The 15,800-nt window shown below is 56.6% G+C and overlaps 1 protein-coding gene across 1 annotated transcript; it reads right to left on the bottom strand.

Moving 5' to 3' along the window:
• Positions 1–1,514: 1,514 nt before the first annotated feature.
• On the bottom strand, positions 1,515–15,772 carry TRIP13 (thyroid hormone receptor interactor 13). The gene is made up of 13 exons (XM_030856507.2): positions 15,580–15,772; positions 14,602–14,767; positions 14,379–14,508; positions 13,618–13,673; positions 12,754–12,844; positions 11,423–11,495; positions 8,784–8,847; positions 7,903–7,989; positions 7,584–7,690; positions 5,753–5,906; positions 3,750–3,862; positions 2,711–2,780; positions 1,515–2,376 (listed from the first exon to the last, which is right to left on the bottom strand). Exons 1-13 carry the CDS (start codon positions 15,669–15,671, stop codon positions 2,281–2,283), a joined length of 1,299 nt encoding a protein of 432 aa, XP_030712367.2. The 5' UTR covers positions 15,672–15,772; the 3' UTR covers positions 1,515–2,280.
• Between the last annotated feature and the right edge of the window lie 28 nt (positions 15,773–15,800).

Genomic DNA, 15,800 nt, shown 5'->3' with positions numbered 1-15,800 from the left:
GGAAGTTTGAGTTGGAAATCAGAACTCGGGGGATGGAAAACCCACCTCCCCATCACAAAGGACACTTCAGCCCGAGGAGACAGGCTGCCACCATGTTGCCATGGTGACAGGAGCCGCAGCCCTGGGGCACCGCTGAGGGTGGGAACCACGACCTCCACAGAAGGGCCTCCAGGCTGGGCAGGCGGAGCCGCCGTCGTCAGCTTGCTCCTGGGCCTTTCTGCGAGGTGTCACCTCCAAGCCGGGTGGAGGGGCTGCGGCCACGGCGCCCTCAGCTCAGCACCTGGCTCCTCGGTGGCGTGACCGCGAGAATCGCCCTCGCCAACCCCGATCCCCATCGCCTCGTCCTCCAGGTCATCCTGCCCGGGAAGTTCTGCTCCCTCCGGCCCCACGTCCGCGGCCTCTCCCGCAGGGCGCCCCTCCCGGCTGAGGGGTCGGGCCGGAGCCCTTTGCGCCAGGCCGGGGGCTCAGGAGAGGCCTGGCCAGCGGGCGCCGTGTCCGGCGGGCTCACCGGGCCCCCGCACGGGAACCTGCCCCCAGGGGGTGGGCCGCGCGGACCCACCCTGGCCCCAGGGCCCAGCCACTCGGCTTCTGGCCGCGGCCCAGAACGTGCCCACGACAGCCTGCGCCCGGCGAGGCGCCCGGGGTCCGCGTCCTCCGCCTGGGGGGCCCGAGAAGGCAGGATGGGCGCCGAGCATCCGTGCTCCCGCCCCCACCTGGCTGGCATGCAGGTGCCGATGTCCCGCGGGCACGGGCACACATGGCGGCGGGGGAGGAGGCCAGAGAGCCCGAACAGGAGCGCGGGGCAAGGCTGGCCATCTCTGCTGGCCACTCTCGCCCCGCCCCGGGGCCCTGGCTGAACCCGGAGCCCCCGCTGTCCGTCCCGCGGAGCAGCGCTGACCCCTGGTGCCCAGAGGCGGCGGCGTCAGACATACCCGCGTTCTGGGAGACGCCCGGTGGAGCCCACTGAGACCTGTGCTGCAGGCCCCGCCGCCGTCCCTCTCGGGGCTTCCCTCCCCCGCTGCCCCCGCGCTCCCGTCTCCTCCCATCTGGACACCTGGACGCTGGGCACTTCGGTAGCAACCGTGGAGCGTGGAGCACCCCTCCCCTCTTCTGACCCCAGGGCCCACAGACACCACTTTCACCCTATTTCAGGGTCTTGAGGAGACCACAGAGCCAGGCCCCGGCCCCAGGGCCGCAGTCGCTCTAGTCCTGGATCTGACCGGAGCACGGCCAACGGCCCAGGGGCGGAAACTCAGGTCCTCCCACCCCCAGCCCAGCCCTGACCCTGGGCCTCCCCGGGCTGCACAGCCACGTGCAGACGATGCACCTTCACCTCAAGGCGTAAAACAGGCTAAAAGTCAAGTGATCGTGTGAGTAATTTTAAAATAAAACTCAAAGCATTTGACAGTGATAAGAGAATCAAAACGAGAAAATTTTGGAGAAACAAGTTTAACACTTAAGTTCTGTGACAAGAGGTAACGTGTTCTTTTAAAAGTGTATACGAGACACTAATGTGAAATTTATTTTAGCATGAGGTGACAGCAACAAACACGATATTCTGTGGAATACATCAATTATTGGCCAATTTATTTTACACGTGTTAACGTCAATCTGCAGTTGGGCCGTGAGTGACCGTGAAACGTCCCCGTAACGCCGGCCTGCACTGGGCACCAGGGAGGCTCGCCCCGCGTCAGCTTCTCCTCCCCGCAAGTGGAGCCTGTCTGCTCACTGAGAAGAGCACCTGCCCTAGAATTTTCTTCTCGATTTCTGTTAACATAGGGACAGGTTTCTCTTATCATCAGTCTCCAAATGTCTGCACTGAACAGAACAAGCTCACGCAGGAGGCAAACGCTGTCTTGCCTCGAGTGACGTGCACTTTTCGTTTAATGCTATGATTACATTCTTATTTAAGGCAATGTGGTTTCTGCTTCGCTTCTATAAAGCTTACTTAATCATCTTTCTAAACAAAATTTGTCAGCATTTTGGGCCCAGTCAACCGGAGCCAGGCTAGAGCAAGGACATCTAGACGGTTCTTTACAAAGAGACACAGAGCTCAGATGATCGTCTTTTAAAACGGAGAAAACGACAGGCTGTTTGTCTTCTACCACGCGTTTCAAAGTACGTAGATATAACACGCTTCTTGAACAACACCGGCCTGTGGGTTTGTGGCCGGCAAGGCTCAGCCACGGGCTCGGAGGTTCCCGGGGCGGCCGCTGCTGTGAGAGAAGCCTGTCGCCTCCTTGCTGTGTGCTCCCCGAGAACGCGGACGGGGATGTCAGGTCACACGCACGACGAGAGCTTCTTTCTGTCGTCAAACTGCTTGTCCACGGCCAGAGACAGGGCCTGGAGGAAGCCCTCGACGGTGATGGTGGGGGCCTGGAAAGACAGACAGCATTGTGAGTGTTCTCGTCCTCGGAGGGGCCACCCGGCAGCACCCGCGCCCCCCCCCCCCGCCCTCCCCTCCCCCCAGGGCACAAGCACCTCCTAGGTGGCAGGGGGGCCCTGCACGTGAGCTCGACGTGCCAGCGAGGGGTGAGCAGACACACGGCCGCCTCCTCCCACTGCCCCAGGAGCCCGTCGCTTTAGAAACGTGCAATGAGGCAGACACCCCAATGGTGGCAAGTGGGACTCTCAGCGACGCCACACCCTGCTGGACAGAGCGGGCGGCGGTGGAACAGGGCCCGGAGGCGGAGCTCGGCCGGGGACTCACCTGGACATACAGAGCGTGAGCCAGAAAAGGGAGTTTTCTCAGGACACGGCCGCTGAGGCCCTCACTCTTCCTGTGAACATAAGTACACTCGGGGCGTCAACTCCACACGGACTGCTGTTTCAGGACTAGACCCTGCACGTCCCTCCCCCAGAGCCCCTCGAGGGGGGCCAGGACAGGGTCCTGACGCCACCCACGGCCTCACAAGGAGCACAGTGAGGTGGGCACACGGCTGGCAACAAGGGCTCCCCCGGGAACCGGGCTGGTTCACATCTTGGTGAATTTTTGCCCAAGTCTCTGAACTGCTCTCCTCTGTCCCACCTCAGCCACTTGAACTAAATCTCTCCAACAGGTAGTGACGCCACCCCCCAGGCCCCGCCAGCGCCACCAGCTGGTGTCTGCAGCGCAGCCCACCTAAGGGCGCCCGCAGCCTTCCTGATTTCTCTCCAGTGTATGCAAATTGTAACTGTCCTTCGGGGCTCCGCTCCACTTCCCAGCTTCCCTTGGTCACCAAGGCCATCTGAGAACTTGAAAGCGCTGCCAGCCTGGGCCTTGAGCAGGCGTGCCCACGATTCTCGATGCGCACGTGTTGCGTGTCCCTCGGTGCCCAGGGGGCTGGGCCACTTTCCTTTACTTCCCAAAGCACCAAGCCCAGCGCCCTAACTGTTTGCTTATCAAAGCAAAAGCCCCCATTCTGTTTTCTTGCCAGATTGTAAAGTTCACCAGACATTGCTTAAGAAATCAGTAACGCGCCAGAGAGCCCTAACCTGAACGTCTTTCCAGACACAAGGGCGGAACTTTGTCCACGGTCCGCTGTCACGCCTAGGAGGCAGGAGGGCAGCTGCCTTCCACTCTCCTGTCCAGGAGCCCAGCGTCAGGGAGGCTGGGGGGCTTCGGGCACGCGTGCGATGCGTCGGGATCAAGCCCATGCCGTCTGACCCCAAACTACAACCACGGCTGCCACAGGCAATTACGACGGCCTCCCCGCCAATCCCAAAGCAAACAGGCTTCTCTCGGTTACGAAAGCGAGGTCAGCGCTCACCGTGAAATTTCACTCAGAAGGAGGCTCAGCTTGGACACGTTGTTCTCAATGAAGCCAATCATCTCCAGCTCGCGGAGGGTCAGCAGCTGCTGGCGAGGGTATACGATCTGACACTGTGGGGACACAGGCAGGGTCAGCAACAGGGACGGCACTCAGGCGGCAGGCACACCCCACGCCACATCTCAGAAACCCAAGCGGGGCCGTTGGGCCTGCACGGGCCCCAGGAAGCAGCTCTCTCACACAGCCCCTCTTCTTCTAACAAAGGCAAGAATACAGACAGCAAAACGTGTCTCAGAAACCACAGCGCTCAGCCTCTTCTGCTCCTGTAGGCAAAACATGTCCTCAGCACGTGTCAGGTGGGGAGGAACTCAGAGGTGTTGAGTCCAGCCTGATATTCAGTTTCAACCATGCGTCACATCCCACAATGGACAGAGTTGGGCCCTGGAGCCGGACTTGGCCGGCCTCTCAAGGAGGGTCTCTGTTCACTGTTTTAAAACCAAGACTCTCATTTGGTGGAATGTCAGACAGCCTCTAACTGACCATGGACCCGGGTCCTAGAGTTCACCTCCCAGACCACGTGTCTGCACGTGGGACGCTCCTTCCCAAGCACCCGCGCTAAACTGTCAGGCTGCCACGCCGTCTGATTCAGAAGCCACGAGAGGAGAAAGGAGAGGTCTGGATGCACATTTGGGAGGGCTGGTGGGGGTCGTAGGTAAAACTAAGCAACAGGGTCTGTGCTGGCTGTGTTCTGACCTTCCCACCTGACTGCGTGACACTCCCTCAGGCTCCCGCGGCCTCCGCGGGCCCCCCAGGGACCTGAGCCGTCCAGCAGGCCCCCGACAGCGTAGGGCCACAGTCCCGCGCCGACAGCCTTCAGGGCCGGCCAAACCGCCGCCACATCGGAATCTTCATTTCCCATAAACCGTCTAGGAAACGACACCTGCTCCAGGCACTCGGCTCCCAGAAAACGTCCGAACGCCTGGCGAAACCTCAGGGCGGCCCCTGGACTCGCAGCACGGTGCGACGCGGCACCCTGGAAAGGCCCCCAGGGGCCTCCAGCAGGACCCGCCACCACGCAGGCCCCTAAACGGCAGCACCACGTCGAAGCTCCACGCCCCCCCCCCGGCCCCCCCCATGGCGCGGGAAAACAGGAGGGCCCGGGACAGCGCACCCGGGGCGGAGACCAGCTCCCGTCCCCGTCACAGAGGCCGGGTCACCCTTGTGAGGACGCTGGGGCCCCCACTCCGTGGTGCAGGCAGTGGTCCCAACCCCCAGCCAGTTACAAGGATGCCAGCCTGGCGATCGCTGTAGAAATCCCTATTTGTTGGCTGGCTTGGTTACCGCCCACGGGCACACGCGGGCCCCTAGATTGACTCGCGAGAGACAGACAGTGAACGTGAACGCGCTCGCTGCCGCTGTGCTCGCGCTGACGGTAGAACCCGGGGCTGCGAACACTGCAGCCGACGACCTCCCTGTGAACTACGACCCCCAGTCCGGTGGCCTCCCTGTGAACCAGGACCACTACCGCTCTTCCTCTTTCAGGGGAGGAAATCGAGGCCCAGAGAGCAGGTCACTTGCAAAGGCCGTGAGGTCTGGGACGGGCGCACACCCCTACTCACTCGGCCCCTGCAGATCAGCAGATCAAACCACCACGATGATCAGCAAAACACTCGATCAGTGGCTGTGGTTTCGACTATTCGCTCAGCCTGCAGATACAACGGTAGCTTTCTTTCTTTTTTTTTTTTGGCCTCACCACGTGGCCCGTGGGATTTTAGCTCCCCGACCAGGGATCGAACCCTCACCACATGCAGTGGAAACACGGAGCCTTAACCACTGGACCACCAGGAAGTCCCCAACAACTGTAACTTTCAATCTCAGGAGAAGACTGATGTCAGGTTGAGAGACCTCATTCTATGCTGCAACCAGATACATTAGGCTACATCAGCGGGTTAAGAAAACATAAGAAATCTACTGATTAGGAGAGAGAGAAATAACCAAGGTACCCTCATCAGTTCTTCGAGGCAGGAGAGGTAGATTCTGAAGATGGCTGCTGCGGAGGGCGGCCCAATGTACTGCCTGATGTCAGCTCTGTCCACGAAGGCCACGTCGATCCTCTCCGTGATGTTGGACGTGGTCAGGATCACCACGTTGGAGTGCCTGCGGACAGAGAGGTGAGGACCGGTCACCCCATGCTGTAGGGACTCGACCACACCTGACCCGACACGAGGAGCGTCAGGACAGACGGCCACCAAGGTCCCGGGCATTCAGCCAGCACCCTTCAGCCGGCTACACTCCCCCTCCGCACACCTGCCCGCGAGGCCTTCCGAAGCCCTGCACCTTGAGCTCCTGCCTGACCCCCAACTCCTGCCAGGTTCTCCTGGCTGCAACACAGCAGACCCTCCCCGGGCCGTGTGCCCCGGTCGCTCCCCTGCCTCCCGGAAAGCTCTCCCGGGCCCCTGCTTGACATCTCCCTGCCTTTCACCCACGGCGAACCCCTCACCTCTGCGCGCGCCCGAGCCCCCAGCACCTACACTCCCGCCTGCCTGGGCACGGCCATACACAGGTACACAGCCCTCTGCAGGGTGAGCCCGGGGCGGGGCGGGCACACGGGCCAGGAGGCTGGGGAGCCCAGGCTGCACGGAGGGCGCACACACGCCGCTGGGACCCTTGTCCGGGGCTCGGGCTTCTCACAAACGGTCAGACCCGCACAGAGGCAGCGTGAGGTGAGTGGGGTGAGAGACAAACCAGAGCCCCAGTCTCCACTCCTCCCGGAGTGACGTGGGTGGTCCGGGGGCCCCATCTTCTGCCTTGAGCAGTGGGTGCGCAGCAAGGCCATCAGTGCAATGGGAACCGCGGGGAGTTGGGGTTTCTGGGCCGAACGAGGGCCGGGGACCTTGTGGACATACAGGTCTTCGAAGGAGACTCGCCCACCAGATCCGTGAGCAGGGTGGGAGTGCAGGCCCTCCCCCGCCCAGAGATGCCGGGGAGACGCCGGCAGCAGAAACGGAGAGGTCAGGAGAGCGGAGAGAGGTAGGGGCCCCGGGGGCTGAATGCCGCGGATGGTTCCACACTGAGCGCTGGGGTGGACGTGGGGGCAGTGGCAGGGGGAGAAACCAGACCGAAGAGTGGGGCGGTGGGGTGAGGGGGCAGAGACAAGAGGGTCTACACCTCACACGAAGTTCGCCTGCAGGACAAGCAAGGGACGCCTGCCGCTGACCCCAAGAGACAATGAAGATGTTCTCTGCCGTGAAGAACACCGCGACGGCAGGGTAAAGTCCGACACAGCGCAGTGCAGCTCACGGCACCCCGCTCAGCAAACCCCCTCCTGAGCGCGGCACGTGGAGGGCAACGGGGGAACCCCGAGGGGCTGGCGGGAGACCGCACAGGGCAGACGGGGCTTCTCGTGAGTCAGGAGCCGCCCCCAGAGCTGGACCGGCTTTGGGCACACTGGCCACAGGCCTGAGCTGCAGGACTGGGCTGCGGACACATGAACCCGGCCCCGTGAAGGGCGAGCAGCTGGCGCCCCGCCTGCCCAGTGGCGGCCCTCCAGCGGCCACCGACACCGGGTCCTGCTGGCGCCGACTCAGACACCACATTTATGCGTCTCTGCAGGGCACACACCCTCCCCACACCCGAGGCTTGCTTTGTGCTTTTAATGCTTTAATAAAGCAGAAAATACTTAATTTCTAAAACGTGCATTTAGCACAGGCTGCCTCAGATGTGGAGAAGACAGAGCCCACGCTCAACGTCAGACGCGTTCTTAGCTAGAAAAGCTGGGAGTAAGGCTGAGCGCTGTCCGTGCTTCTCAGGCAAGCCCGCTGTGCACAGCGTTACCTTTTGATCTGATCGATCTGGGTCAACACGGCGTTGACCACGCGGATGGCATCCGAAGGCTCGGCACCCGCCCTGCAGGCGTTGCGGGAAGCCGTTAGGCTCTCCACCTGTAGGGACGGAGCAATGGGGCGCTGTCAGCCGAGCAGACGCAGGTGTGGGCGTGCGCACGTGCACTGTGAGCCTGATAGGGGCAAGGACTGCAGGACACGGAGCCTGCGGAGGCTGGACCCGTGGGGGGTTGGCGACGCCCCAGCAATTTGCGAGGCCGCTCAGTCTTGAGCCTCCTCCAGTCACAGGTTTAAAGTCTGAACACACGTACCTCGTCAATCAGCACAAACACCAGAGCATCTTTGTCATCAATTAAGTCCTGAATCTTCTGGAACATCCTAGTTACCAGCTTGCCACTCTGGAAGCAAAACACTCTTTATTATCCACTTGCACTCATCAAGCTGCCTGGTGTGCACGTGTCCACTGTCCCCACCGGGCTTCGCTCTGACCCCAGGTGGCCGCACAAGCCCACCGTCTCCTGACGGCCCCTCGGAAAACTCCCTGAACCAGAGGAGCCAGTCTGCAGAGAACCCAGATGTCCTCCCTCCTGGCTTCGTGAGCCAGGGATGCATGGCTCAGGTGACTCGCACCGTGGCCCACCTGTCTTTCCTCCCTTCCCTTCCCGGCTGTCCTCATGACCAGGACAGCCTGGGTCTCGCGTGCAAACCGGCCCGGTGCACCCCTTGTGGGCACTCCCTGTCCCCACTCACCACCCACCAGGGGGCCTCCCGACACAGGTGCCTGCGGCAGAGCCTTTCAGAGGTGAGGGGCACCTGTGACATCACCTGGTTGGAGTCCCTCAGTTCACAGATGGTGAACGAGGCCCAAGCCCCCAGCGCACGCTCAGCTGAGGGGTGCCGCCCCGTTAGAAGGCAGACCCCCCCTCCTAAGGTTACACTGAACTTCCTGTCCCACCCAGTCAGAGGTCTGGATGTGACGGGCAGAGGGTCCTCTCAGGCCTCACGCTATTTCCAAGTTACCGCTGAGCTCTGGAAGTTTTCTCTGACCACAAAGTCAGCCCCTTGTTCACTTTCCCGTTTCACCTCTTTCTCTCCTAAAGCTTTTGGAGGAGAAAGTTTGCCTAATCTACAGGACAACTTTTCAACTGCATAGCTGACAACCCAGAGAACTGGAATTAGTACTAACACTTACCTCTGAAAACCACTTAGAGAAGAGGCTGTGGCTGTTTATTTCAATTAACTGGCCATACCGGTACCTAAGACAGGAAAAAAGAGTCACAGCAATTGTTACAAACCAGTCCGGCAGCCTCCTCTGCAGCAGCCACCTCCACCTCGTTAATGCAGCATCTCTCAAATGCCCAGCACGTTGAGAACGGCTACTTTGTTCAATCGTTGCAGCCACTGACACAGGATTGGGCTACCTCGCAAGCTATGTACTAAAAATTATGAAAAATCTAACAAGGTGCATCAACGTCAATAGTTCTAGATGAAGCAACTTAAGTTTCTCGAACTGAACGGTCCCTTCATCTGAATTAAAGCAAGATAAAATCCCTCTCATTTTAAATCTACTTATAATTTACGCTTCCATATTGAAAAAGCATTACCTGCACTAACACAGCAAAGAAATCAAAACACGAGCATGACAAATGTTTTGGCCAGAGCGGAACATTTTGTCCTCCTTCCACAAAACCGTAAAGAATGTGACAATTTGTTTTCCGGCACAAAATCACTTCCTGCCAACCTAGAGCCCTGGAAAGCTCAGAAGGGAACCTGAACACACACCGACTGAATCCAGCACTGACACCCCGTCCACAAGGAGGCGGCAAGAGACTGGATGCACTTGGTTCTGACTAAAATCGAACAGGAAACAGGCCCGAGAAAAGCTAACTCCCAGGTCCTCTTCACAGTTTCTTTCAGGTCAAAAGTCCACAGAAGAAAAAGAACTACTTTTAAAAAGTATCATTAATTTTCCAGTTGAAAAAGACCATTTACTAATTCTGTTTAACAAAATAGGAGAAGGGGGAGACAGACAACCTAATGATCGGGTTGACTATTAAACAAAATTAATTATAAAGCATGTTGATTATTAAGTGAAGTGGGCGAAAAAGGCTTGCTAAGGCTTCTTTCTGCCACAATATTAGTACAGATTTCCAGATCTTTGTACTGGAAAAGTCACATTTCTTGTAATAACACCTCCCCCTCTGGTGGCTTAGGAAACCGCCCTTAAGAGGTCTTCAAAACACAGATGCATTTCACTGTATAAAGCCCAAGGCCAAGTTACTAAATGTAAAAGAGAGCGTTGAAATAAAGCAATTTCCCTACTTATAAGACATTTTTGAAAACAAAATAGATTTCAAAGTAAATCTCACAGGGCTTCCTCTTCTAGTCATACTGGATCAACAGGGGTCATATTTACCTTCTGCCTTAACCAACTGGAAAACCAGGCAGAACAAATGAAACAACGTCTGTGACAGGCACTGGACGACAGCTCCGGAGGACTGTGACCCGAGAGGACGGCAACGGGGCGAGCGCGACCGCCCTGACGTCCTGCCTGGAGCACCTTCCAACAGTGACCGTGGGGGGGACCCAAGAAGAGTGGCCATCAGGCTGAGTGGAGGAGACAGAGGCCAGAGTTCACGGAGCCTGAGGTGTCTGGAGGCTACAGAGCAGGGCTCCAGAGGAGGGGGATACACAGGAATAAAGCCCCAGAAACCATCGGGGCCCTGGAGTCTTTCCTGGGTAGGTGGTGTGTCTGAGTAGGGAGACCTTGGCGCTCATAGGCCCCAACAGCCAAGGTGCAGAGTACTCGCTGCTCATTCAGGGGCTCAGCGGAGACCCGAGAAGGGCCCCACCTGAGGGTTAAGCCTAGATCACATCGAGACCCCTCTCGAACGAAGCTTGAAAAGAGACCTCAAAAGGATCACACCAAAGACAAGTTCACAAACGCGCGCCAGAACGAAGCCCAGCGGTCGCTAAAGACAGACCAGAGAGTCCAGACGCTTGAAATCGTAACGTCCGCATTCAAGCAACAATTCCCTGACACGCCAAGAGGCAGAAACGTGTCCCGCAACCAGACCCAGATGCTAACGACAATGGACTTGGCAGACAGAGCATAAGACAGCTATCACAAACGCACCCAAGGATTTACCGGGAACACGATGGGACAAGGAATACAAGTATAAAAGGGACCAGACAGAGTCTCCAAAGAGAAATACACTAACAGAAACGAAAATTCCACTGACAGATCGTATACTGCAGAAAACTATTGAAATGAAACACAGAAAATGTTTAAAGCCTGAAAACACATAAGAGCACATCAGTGGCCTGTGGGACAGTATCAGGCAGTGTAACGTGTAAACAAACGCAGAGAGCAGGGGATTAGTTGGAATGATAACAGCCAGATATTCCCTAAATGTGATACAACTATAAACCCCAAAGCTGACAAAACTCAAGGAAGACACACCCAGCGCTAGGCTTGGACAGTCCTCCCAGGAAGCGACAGAACAGCAGACAGACGACCAGCACGGACACGAAGCATCCTGAGCTAACAGTCGACCCAGCAAGAGCAGAAACACGTTGAGTGCACGTGGTGGGACAGCCACCAGGAGAGAGCACGTGCTGGTCACAAAGCAAGTCTCAACACGTTTAAAAAGACGGGAATCATAACTCAAGACAACGCTGAGCACACAGGAGTTCATTAATTTACACTGAAAGACAGAGACCTACTATTCATGTAAAATGACTTAAAAATAAAAACAGTTTCCGTTGTTATAACTGAAAACCCAGCAAACCCACTTCTGTGGCTCTCCTCTCTCAAATGACCGAAGTTACCTGCTTGAGAGTCTGATGGTCAATTTCTGCGCTAAAGCTTTACACAGGGATGTTTTTCCAGTTCCTGGAGGACCTGTAACAAAATGCAAGCAAATATGTTTTTAAGTTAGTGCTATAAGAAATTTCTTAAACAACAGGAGTTGCATTATCCACAGGATATAAGATAGCGAACAGACTTCAATGCTACGAATGTTATTACCACAAGTACCGCTTATGAACTTACAAAGAAATCTCCTAGCGGTGTAAATGCTAGAAAACATCACCAAGTATGCCTCCTGGCCCACAGTCCGCTCCACGTTCCTTTGTCCACATCTTCACTGACATCCTCCTCGTCCCCACACGTCCTCTATGAAATCCACTGACTATGAAAATCCACCTTTCAAAAGTCAAACACACCTTTCCTGGTAGCCGTCAGGACCCTTCTGAAGGCACTGACGTTTGCTCTTTCTGAAGCCAAGGAACCACCATCTTCCACTCCAGGTACCTGGACGTGGGCCCGAACCCCACGCTACACAGGGAGAGCCGTAAGGCGAGGGCTTGTGCCCTGAGTGTGTGTCACTTAGCACAGCGTTTTGCAGGAACTCTGAGGTAACTGATGTGGAAGCATAAATCCATCCAATAGAAAATGCTGACATGGTCAACTCTGATTTTCTGCATTTTCCATAGTTTGAGAGTAAACATACAACCAATTCTAAATGCAAGTCATGTACTGCGCTAATTAAAACGCCTCTGGGCTGCCTCCACTGACCCTGGCTTTAAGCCAATCTGCCAGAACACGTGCTGTTTAAAAGACTTTGTCTTCTTAAAGCTGTATACAAGCCTACAATCTTTATTGCATAGAGGTGAATCACCCTTTTAATTATAGCCCCTATTTCACTATAATTGGGGTTTTCTCTCGATTCTTTTCTCTCCAGGAACATTAAGAAAGGAAACCCAGTATTCTCCTCCAAGAACTAGGCAGAGTCCTGTGAAGAGTGGCTTTTGCAGTCCATTAGCCATCAAGGGAAGCTCTAAGGACACTATGAAGAAATATGAGGCAACTGCTATCCTAAGGAGTCCACGGTCAACCGGAAAATAAGGCAGTTACTTGAAAAGTTTAATAACAGTAGAAAAAGCCACAAGGCATAATCAGGTGGCTGCCAAATGAAAGGTCAAGTAACCAAAGCCCAGATAGTGTGAGGCCGACTGGCTTCACAGAGGAGGACGTTCTAGGACAACTCTGGCCCCCCCAGAAAAAAGGAGCTGCAACTCCTCGCAGGACAAAGCCACCAGCAAAAGCCTGGTTTCGCACAGTTGATCTCGTCACACAAACAGAAGCTGTGATGCTTTACCGTGAAGCAGCACCACCCGGTTCCAGGTGATGAGGGTGCTGTCGACATTCTTGTCTGAAAACAGTAAAGTTGTCATCACGTAGTCAAGGAGCTGCGTGGAGAAAGGAAAAGTACAGATGAAGTCCCCAGCAAGGCAAAGGTTCCGCTGAACGTGCCCTAAGCGCGTAGAGTGACGGGAGTCTTCAGAGACCGCCACGGCCAGACACCTGCCACACACCTACAGGCTTTCAACCCGGACGGTAACTTGAGACATGAGAGGACAAGCGCTGGCTGTTACTGTTTTCAGGATAAACGGTGAACACAAAGATCACTTTTATTTAAAATGCCAACGACACACAAAACTACTGAGGGACACACCAAGTAAGAGTGAGCTCCTTCCTCTGGGACACAGCAGTGGACCAGCGCACGGCACATTCACTGAAAGAACAGCCAGGGCTCTGCGGTCCACTGTGGCTGCCTAGAGGAGCCTGGGGTGATGAGGGGCGGTGGGGACAGACCCCTAGTGCCCCCCCAGTATGCAGGACTCTTCCCCTTGAAGGGGGTTCAGACCTGCCCACCTGCTCGGTCTGCCCCTCAGCACTGCCTCCTCAGCCCACGGGAGTGACCATGTGCACGTGCTTGGTCACACCAAGCGTGTGACCCAGTGCAAGTGGTCTTTACCCTCCCAACGCTCCCCCTTCTCCCAAGGGGAACTCCCCGGAGGGCAGCTCCACTCAGGAGCAATCCCACAGGACAGAAATCCAGGACATGGGCTGCTGGTAAGCAGTGTTCACAAAGCCCATCTGAGTTAAGGAGTGCTACAGAGTGACACAATAATGATTCTACTTCAAATAATGGGGTCTTTTGGGAAAATGCACAACTCACGTGAGATTTGATTTCCACATCATACACCAGGCTGTCCCAAAGCCCATGGAATTCAGCTGAGAGAATAAAACAAACACCTAATTGTAGGAAAGGAAGCCTTGCACCTACTGGTTAGGTCTGCCCTGAGCCACTGATGCCCTCCACTGCTCCACACGCGGTAAGCTAAAATTCTGGTTACAGAGAAACTAAACTTTTAAAATTGTTCTTAAAATTAAAGATGTTGAATAAGTGGCAGTCGCACGTGGCTTTGGACAGATAATTAACCTCTTTGTCGTACTATTCTGCACACCTGTCTCTGTGGACCTATGCTCGGACACAAGCAAAGACCCTGAACCCACCACTCTCCCCACAAGCCGACATTCCAGCAGGGCCGAGCGGTGGGTCTATTCCAGTCGTTAGGACATCAAGCCTAACCCGGATTAGAAGCAGGATTCTGCCTGCTAGACCCCATCGGCAAAGTTCACGGAGGAGCATCGAGAAGGCAGGAGAAAGCCGTGGTCCAGCAAGACTGACCAACTAGGCAGGAAAGCAGAGCACCAGTGTAATTCTCAGTTAGCACTGTCTTTGACGGATCTATCCAAATAGGTTCATACTGGAAGTTTCTACCTTTCTCTATCGTGATATACTTTCTATTTCATAACAGATACAACATTCTAAAATTCTACACAGCGGACAAAATCTCCTTGATAAGCCCAAGGCGTGTACCATCCTCCGACCTCCCATTCTTGGCATGCTCTGCCTACTGTTACTGCCACGGGTACCTGCAGGCAGCACCCAATGGTTTGCCGCAACTATATTTTCTGTCTCTTCCTCCAAATTTTCACTGCTGGGGCCATCTTCATTCAGCTGGAAGATGTGAAGTGCAATAGTGCACATGCTCAAATCAACGGGCTGCGACGAGAAGGAAACATCAAATAAATCTACACAACACACTCTCAAAACAGCACGTGACGTTCACGGGGCCGCTGAGAAGTAGTAAGTTACCTGTGGACCTTTAGCCTGTAATTCCGTGTCAACAATGGACACAGACTGCACGTTTCTGGCCAGAAAAGGCTCATCAAACTCAGTCCACGTGTAATCGCCAAACACAATGTTATGCCTGGTGAGGAGCTTCCTAACACTCAGCTTTAGATCTTCTCTTTTTGCAGTGCTAGGAAAACAAACAAAACATGTAAATCAGGTCTGAGTTAAAAACCAACATTTTAACAATAAGTGATTTTTAAAAAAGAAAAAAAAACAGACGGAACAGGGCAAAGTGCAGTGAAGAGGGCAGGCGGGAGGGCCTGCCTGGGGAGCAGACCTGCGCAGACTCCTCGTGACCTGGGGAAGCCGCGCAAGGGCTCTGTGCCCCAGGTCCCCATTCGAAGAAGGGGGGACGGCAAGAGTCGGTGCCACCCTGGGCTCCTGGAGATCAGTCACTACGCTGGAGCTGTGCTGGATAACGCGAGGCCCAACGTGAAGCCCGCAAAGCGCAGCCGCAGTGACAGGGCTGTGATTAGCGGAGACTGGAAGCCCCACAGCTGCGGCGGCGGGCGACGAGGCCGTGAGCTGCAGTCCCCCTTCAGCCCCCTGCCCGCTGCTTCCCAGACCTCGCAGGCCCTTCGGCTGCCCCTAGAGCCCGCCCCCCGCCGCCGCCCGCCGGGGCCCGTCACCAGCCACCGGCACCCCCGGCGCCCCGGCCCCTCCCCGCCCACCTAGGCCAGACAGGGTTCGCCGGGGATCGGGACTGCGGGCGAGGGTGCGGGGTCAGGGCCGTTTCCCCAGACTCGGAGCTCCTGCGACCGGCAGTTCCAGAGCCCGGCGTTCCCTGGCTCAGCCGAGGCCGGGCCGGAGTCCGCCTCGGGATCGGAGTCGGCTCCTGTCAGGGCGGGATCTGGTCGGGGTCAGGCTCGGGGGGGGCGGGTCGAGGTCGGGTGTCGTCAGGTCTGGGTTGCGCCGCGGTCGGCTCGGGGCCCGGCTCACCTGCCGCTCCGCTGGTGGACCTCCACATGGACGGTCGGCGCCTCGGCCACGCAGGGCAGCGCCTGCTTCAGGTCGCCCACGGCCTCGTCCATGGCGCCGCCGCCGAGAGCCGAGAGGACCGGACCGGACCGCGGCCGCCGCCGCCTCTCGCCTTGCGCCGCCGCCACCGCCGCAGCCTCAGCCTTCCGCCGCGCCCGCGCTTCGAACTTGCCGCGCGCAGC

Source organism: Globicephala melas, chromosome 3 (assembly GCF_963455315.2).
Source record: "Globicephala melas chromosome 3, mGloMel1.2, whole genome shotgun sequence".
NCBI lineage: Eukaryota > Metazoa > Chordata > Mammalia > Artiodactyla > Delphinidae > Globicephala > Globicephala melas.
Note: the sequence above shows the minus strand (reverse complement) of the source record. Positions and strands in the feature narration are given on the sequence as shown.